The sequence below is a fragment of the Cynara cardunculus genome, assembly GCF_001531365.2.
Source record: "Cynara cardunculus var. scolymus isolate 2C chromosome LG 10, CcrdV1, whole genome shotgun sequence".
NCBI classification, from domain to species: domain Eukaryota; kingdom Viridiplantae; phylum Streptophyta; class Magnoliopsida; order Asterales; family Asteraceae; genus Cynara; species Cynara cardunculus.
The window spans coordinates 4,986,794-4,994,980 of record NC_037537.1 but is presented as its reverse complement, the minus strand read 5'-3'; the positions used below and the strand labels follow the sequence as shown (position 1 = coordinate 4,994,980).

Sequence of the window (8,187 nt, the reverse complement as noted above, 5' to 3'; positions counted from 1 at the left end):
GTGCTTCAGTATTGTAATTGTTAACATTTTCATTCTATTGAAAATCTTTTGAAGCTCTCTCTTGTGTTCATAAATCTTCATCACTGTGTTCTTATTGATTTCTACTTTGGTTGATTATTATCTTTTCCGCTGCATCATCTCTGTCAAACAAATCATCCAAGTAAGTAATTATTACCAAGAAACCGAGTTAATCGATCCTACAGATGCCTTGGGTGAAAGGTTCAATTTAAACTTTGGCTTAGGTTTCTGAATAAATTCGGATACCTTGTTCCCTGAGAAAGAATGTTTACAAGCTAAAGATCTAGATCTAGATCTATTAGACTTTCTTGCCTTCTTGGGAAGAGGAGCAGTTATAATAGATTTTCCCTTGTCTTTGCATCCTAAACTCAAACAAGTTCCTTCAAGATGACTCTCAGGTAAAGAAAGCTGAGAATAAGAAGTGTCAGGAATAGATGAGACAAATGTGCCAAACTTTAGCATGGACCTGTCAGTAACACAATCTTCTTCATACTAGGAGAAACCTAGACCAGTCTTTATCTTGGTAAGGATCTAAGCGTCAATGATCTTAGAGGCCTTAATGGAGGCTTTTGCACCACCCTTCAATGGTAGCCTTCTCAGCCTTGAGTTCAGCAATAGCTTGCTCATGCTCAACTATAGCCTGTTCACGTTCGATACTGATGGTTTGGTTATAATGACCCGATCTTTAAGATTTTCTTCAATCTTAGTCAGCTCTTTGATCTTAGAATGGAATTTCTCTAGCTATTTTTGAAGATCAAGATTAAGCATTTATGCTTTAGATTTGCCATTCAGGGTATTCTAAAGGTCAACCGTCAGCATATCTAGTGCAAATAGGCTATCAGGGTTTGAAGAAGAGGGTTCATTCAGATGACATACCTGAGTAGAAGTTGATGATGAGGGATCACTGAAGGATGATGTCTCAGATGGTTCATCTTTGACATCCTTGGCCATAAGACAGAGATAGGTCGTCTCTTTCTCATCAGAGGATGATTCTTCCGATGAATCAGCCTAGTCATGTTCTTCAGTGATAAGACCTTTGCCTTTTCACTGGGAACTCTTCATCTTCTTGTACTTCTCCTTCAACTTTAGATATTTGTCATCTCTGGGCCTGAAGGAGGATTGAGGTTTGGAAGATGGCATAGCAGTCTTCTTTGACCTGCATTAACTAGCAAATTGACCTTTGCATTGACAGTTGTAGTAGATTACTGAAGCCTTTTCAATAGAATGTGACTTTGGCTTATCAGAAATGGTCACCGAGGGAGATCTACGGAAGTTACTTTTTTTTTTTTTTGCAAAACCTCCTAAAGGATTTAGTTAGAAGGGATAGTAAAACATCGAACTCTGAAAGATCAGGATCTAACAAGTCCTTAGAGTTAGTAGGATCTAACTCAGTAGAAGAAATAGAAGGAACAAGAAGGGATAGAAGGGTCAGCTGAAGGCTTTTCAGAGATCAAAGATAACAGAGAGCTTTTCATTTGCCTAGAATCTTTGAGAAGATTCTTCTTCGTCATAAGGGACTGCTCATGATTGAGTAGTATCCCATAGAGAGTGCTTAGAGAGAAGGAGGACATGTCCTTGGACATCTTGAGACACATGGTATATTGATCCCATGATTCTGGCAATCATTCAAGAAACTTTGTCAGAGTCTCAGAGTTGGAATATTTTCTTCCAACTGTCCTCAAATCGATAAGAAAACAATTAAAACATTGATGTACTTCAGACAATGATTCATTCTTTCCACAGAGAACACTTTCATATTGTCTTACTAAGTTAATCTTCCTCGATTTTGTACTTCTGAAGTACCTTCATATTGAACAGAAAGAGTGTCCCACACGGATTTCAAGGTTTTGAGCTTCATCACAGAGTGATATACCTCGTCAGGAATAGACATGGTTATTATAGACCTCACACGAGTGTCTAAAGCCATATTTTTCTTGTCTTCATCACTCCATTGATGAGGGAGGTTAGGAATCTGCCATTCAGGAATCACTGTAGTTGTAGCAGTTGCAAGAACTGTTGGAGAAATAACAAATGAAACATAAGGTCCATTTTCTATGTAGTATGGAATCTCATGATCCACACTTTCTAAGAAGAGATACATTCGATTATTCTAGAGCCTAACACATGCCAAGATTTTGGAGGAAAGCTTTTCCTTTGCTACATTGAATATCTTTTTGTCTATTCATGAGCAGAAATTTTTTCACAGAGTTGGTGAGCTTTAGAGTCAACAGAGTGGCTCCGTACAGTACTATACTTTAGAAAAGGTATGGGTTTATCCTTAGGGTGTATAAGGACAAGACAAAAACAATCGTGCATGACAAGCTTCATTTGAGAGCTGAATGCTGGGATGACGTTGAAGGTCTCTTCAATATTCGTTGAGGCTTGTGCAGTCTTTACACATATGTAGACGAACTTGTAATCACTAAATGCCGCTTCAAATCACGTACGCACTAGTCTCTAACCCTCAGTATTTGTCTTCGATATTTGCTGAAGATTCTTTGGTGTGAGTTTTTTCTTCTTGAAGTATAATGAGCTAGCAAACAGTCAACAATAAAAAATACAACTAGTTACTATGATCATCACTGAAGGACTAGTTTGGTAAAATCCATAATCATATCCCCAGGGACTAGATAATCAAGACACTATCATCTTCATGAACTTCCTTTACATGTTCCGATTAGAGAGGAAGGTAAATATTGCTTTCAAATTAAAATCTAAACTTTATCTCTACAACTATTGCATCAATGTTATTTCTAACAAAAGACTAAGGGATTGTTTGGTTCAAGTTAGGAAATGAAAATGAGAATGATTTTTCATTCCCCCCACTTTCATCTAGAATGAAAATTTAGGGTTACGGGGCAATGAACTCATTATTTTATATAAAATCGAACAGTTTCTTCTGTTATCATTCCCATTGATTACTACCTAATACCTCTAACCAAATACCCCCTAAGATTTTTTACTTTCTATCTAAGCATCCATATATCCATCCATGTCCATCTCTCAACAAAAGAATAGCACCATTATTTATACAAGAGGCATAAGCATGGGAAAACAAACAAAAATAGGAAGGCAATAATGCTACTTTTCCACCTAAAAAACGAGCTCTCATCAAAAGAGTATCACTATTGATAACACATCTTTTGTCTTTCAACATTTGGCCTTTCCTTTTTTTTTCCCTCCGTCCACAATAAAGCTTAGAAGGCCCCCAAACAGCTCTTCTGCATTTCTCATGCTTCCTTGTTACTTCCAAAACTAGCTGCTTCATAGAGTTGACTTTCAAACTTTTGGAGTGGGAATTGTAGATCCCATTGCAGATAATTTTCGAGAAAGTAGCATAAAATCATACCAAATGGTTCAAAAATACTATAGTGAATAATTTCTGCTCATAGATGAAGATTAGACCAAAAATTGGCATTTAAGAAGGAAAATGACTGAAATTGATATAAAATTGTAAAATAAATTACATGTAATAACATTAAAAATTAGTTATCACAGTACGCGAATTGCGGCATGGAAGGGGCAGTCGACGGTGAATAGACGGGATAGAGTTCGGCACGTGGGCAACAACCTAGGCATGACGGCGGCGATAAAAGAGGTTTTGGGGTTTTCCCGTTTCATATTATTTTAAACGATTTATTCATTTTAAAGTGGCTCTTATATAACTGTAGGGTTTTGATGCAATTTATAACCATTTGAAACATAACAGAAAAATTAATTTAGGTTACAATTATAAAAAAAAACTTTTCTAAAATAAGACTCTAATCCGGACCCAGTGACATATTAAAACGAATTATAACACGCGATAGAGTGTTTCAAATATGTACCTTTCATATCTGGAGACGGTCTTGGCAGAGCGCTTAGAAACCAAAGCAAGTTTCATCTACTGGTGATCCACACACAAATACTTTCACGCCTCCACTAGGTGCTAGCCAAAAACCCTAAATCTATATGTGTATTATCGAAAACAAAAAAGTTTATTTTATGTATTTTTTTGATAGCTAAATCTCAAGATTCAATCACTTAATTTGATTTATCCGATCACCTTATTTATATAGAGTATCTTATAGTTAGTCCATAGCTCAAATAAGATTTTAGTAACTATTTGCATTATTTATATAATTATCTTAGACTTTAAAACAATTATACATATTTACAGATAACACATTTAGTTATCATTATTGCATCTTAACACATCTTTTCATAATTATCATCTAAGAATAATTGTTTCAACAATCAACAAGATTTAACTCGGGTGTCTTTTTTTTTATTTTTTATTAACTTGGATATCCAACCCGCTATGTGAGCTCACTAATCACTTGGCGACCACCTATTTTGCAGATAGCCAGGAGTCACCGTATTTGAACCTCCGTGGCCACAAGTGATTTTTATTCCTCCTTGGATTTGAACCTGTGACCTCCTAGTACTTTTGTGTGCAACCGTAACTTTTGTGTGCAACCTTATAAATTTACGTACTTCTTAACAATATTTTTGTGTGTCGTGAACATATAGTAACTTACACTTTTAATCACTTTTACATTTATTAATTTGTTAAAACTTCGATAACAATTAAAAAATTAATAAATAATTATAATTGAAGGCAAATGAAAATTTGTTTCCATGAGACCAACTTCATACTCTATATGGATATATAGAGAGAGTATCTTCAAATGAGAACATTCAAAAAATAAGAATCAATCCTATATTTAACGCATAGTATAATATCTACATGCATAGCGTAGATTCGATTAAGAGAAAAAAAAAAATCAAATTCCACTAAGTTAGCAAGTAGCACCGTCACAATTACCGATCTGGCCGCTGTAACGCAGACCCAACCGTCGTAATTGCATACCAGGGTTGAATATGATTTTTTTCTGTCTTTTAGCCAAGTCTACAATATTATGGATGTGGATATTACGTAAGCAGTGACATTTAGATAAAGCCGGAAAAAGAATGGGCCAATTTAAATAGGCATAATGGATATTTGAATTAATTTCCCGAATATTTAAGAAAGAGAAACAATTACAATAATTATTTTATAAAATATAATTTTGGTTTTTAGTTAAAGTAAGTAATGTTTAATTTAGGAATGGTTAAGTTTTAACATTAATATATATGAAAAAGAATTAGGCTTTTCTATTAGTTTTTTATGTCTGATTCGTTAAGAGGTAGGATCATTCAGACTGTTTGTTTTTTTTTTTTCCAGTTTTTCAGAGGCACTTATATCTTATTGTTCTTTTATCTGGTAAGAGGTAAACCAACATCTTATTTGCCTGTTATTGTTCTCGAAACTTTTAGCAACGACGTTTCTCAATCGATTAACCTTAATCGATCATTTCTCTCAATTGATCATTACCAAATCGATACTCACATATCTCAATTGGTGTATTTTAATAGGATTTAAATGTGTTACATACCGTTAATGATATATTTTCTTTTAAATGATGCTAATCATATAATTTAAATATAAATTTCGTAATGATGACGAATAAATAGGTGAAATTGTATAAACTTATTTATAAATTCAACATTATAATTTTCTAATCGATAAAACATACAATTTAAATAAATTCAGACGGTAATCAGTTTACAAAAAACAAACAGTTTTATCGATTTAGATTTCAGCACCACCTCTTATTAATCAGAAATAAAATAAAACTTCAGACTTCAATATCTCTTAAAAAATAAACGCTACCTTACTCTAGCATTTTATTGATATCTAAATACTTAATTTACATTTCACATGATAAAAAACTTAGGGGCCGTTTACCAAACATTTAGCCGGTAAGTACTTACGGACAAAAATTAACACTATCATTTACTTGCCGGGTAAGATTTTAGTTCATCAAAACGGCATCGTATGCAACAATTCACCCGGTAAGCATTTACCGTGGTAAGAGTCTTTGCTCTCACTTACAGGGTAAGACTCTTGGTTCTTGTCTCGTTCCTTACCATATTTATCCGGTAATGTAATATGATTTGATAAAGATTTACCTAGATAAGTGTTTGGTAAACGACCTTTTAATTTAAATTTAAATAAAGAGACGGACATTTGTCTGACTTATTTTTTCTAAGAGGTAAAGAGTTTTACTATTTTACTAAAATCATATTTTTTATAATTAAATTTATTTAAAGTAAATTACGCTTTTCCTTCCTATGTTTTGTTAAAAATTATTGATTTTGTCTTTATAATTTCAAAATTTCAATTTTCATTTTTATGGTTTTTAATTTATTTATATTTTCGTCATTGAGATCAAAACACTACTTTAAAGTATGAAAGATTAAATACAAATGAATTGTAAACCATAAGAATAAAAAAATAATAAATTTTAAATCATAAAAACGAAAAAAATAATGAATTATAAACCATAAAGATGAAAATTATAATTTTAAAACCATAAAGAAGAAAATAGAAATTATCAATAGACTATGAGGACTAAAAACATAATTTACTCATTTATTTATTTTCCATTATAATCTTAGGGGTTGTTTACCAACACTTATCCGGGTAAGTGCTTACTGGTAAAATATAAAACTATCAATTACTTACCGGGTAAAATTTTAGTCCACCAAAACGTATCGTATGCAACAATTAATCTGATAAGTGTTAACCGTGGTAAGAGTTGTCGCTGTTACTTACTAGGTAAGACTCTCAGTCCTTGCCTTCGCTTTTACTTGTAAGGTTTTTGGTCCTTGCTATATCGATTCAGTAAGGTAATGTGACTTGGTAAATGCTAACGCGGATAAACATTTGGTAAATGGCCCCTTACAATTTTAAAGTTGGAAGTACGAAGAATGTTACTTTTAACAAATGATGGACCAAGTTTATAGTTTATTCTTATAATTACAATAAAACTTTGAGTTAAACCAATTATATTTAAACTTCAAATTTTATTATTTTTAATTGAACAATCATATTACTTTTTTTATTAACCTTCTTTGTGAGCCGATTAATCTCAGAACGATAATCCATTTTGCAGATAGTCCAGAGTCACCGCATTTGAAACGTCATTGCCACAAGTGGATTTTTATTGCTCATTGAGTTCGAACCTCAAACTTCCAAACACTTTTAATCTTTAGAGCAAAGTTCAAAACAATCAGATAATTATTTCATGTTATTGTTTACATATTCTTCAAAGAGATAAAACATGATCAACCAATTGTGATTTCTTAAACAAAAAATTTCGAATATTCTATTTTTTAAGTAAAAAGGTTTATTAATTTTTTATTTATAATTTATAATAAATTCTTACATCACCAAGGATCCTGTTGTACATCCTCATAACAACCAACAACAATTGGAACGTCCATGAGAGAAATACGGTCAAGAAGTTTTGTATATAATCCATAACCACCAACATTCCCCTCCCCTCTTCCTGTTTCGCATAATTCATCCTTCCGAAATGCGCAATCTTCTCATCACAATCCTCATCTTCTTCCTACCTTTCATCTTCTGTAATTCCTCCCAAGCCGCACGCAGTGGGGCTCTTGTAGGCGGTTGGACCAAAATTACCGATGTCAATGACCCTACGGTGGTTGACATCGGCAAGTTCGCAGTGGATCAACACAACAAGCAGGACCAGGCGTCCCTTAAATTTTCAACAGTGGTTAACGGAGAGAAGCAAGTGGTGGCCGGAATGAATTACAATCTCACGATTACGGCGGCCGATGGCACTGTGGACAAGAATTATGTGGCTGTTGTTTGGGATAAGCCTTGGGTCAAAAATTCCCGACGGTTGACATCCTTCAGGGGACCCATTTGAGGGATGAAATTAGGGTTTAATCGACGATGTTTTCGAACGGTGAATTAGATCTGTATAACTATGGGTAAATAAAGAGAGATGAAGCGTCCTTATTGTGATTGATCGAATTTCATGATTTGGTTTTTGTGCATTTTTATCTGTTCAATTTTGATAATTCCAGGATTCTATTCAAATTTTGTTTGTTGTTAGATGGACAATCCAAGAACATAAACTTTATATAAGAACTCATCTAGATTTCATAATAAAATAGAAAAAACCTAGAATTGAGAAAGAAGAAGAGGTGTGAAGATCGTCGACTGAAACCGGATCTTGGGTTGGCGAGGTTGCCGCCGGTGGGAGAGATGCCGACTTGCGTGGCTGAGGGGCTGGCGGTTTTCGATGGGGAGGCTGGTTGTGAATTTTTTCG

The 8,187-nt window shown here is 33.8% G+C and overlaps 1 protein-coding gene across 1 annotated transcript; it reads left to right on the top strand.

The window, feature by feature from the left end:
* The first annotated feature begins 7,307 nt into the window (after positions 1–7,307).
* LOC112519851 (cysteine proteinase inhibitor 5-like) lies at positions 7,308–7,951 on the top strand. The gene has a single exon (XM_025128161.1). It carries the CDS (start codon positions 7,422–7,424, stop codon positions 7,779–7,781), a length of 360 nt encoding a protein of 119 aa, XP_024983929.1. The 5' UTR covers positions 7,308–7,421; the 3' UTR covers positions 7,782–7,951.
* The last annotated feature ends 236 nt before the right edge of the window (positions 7,952–8,187 follow it).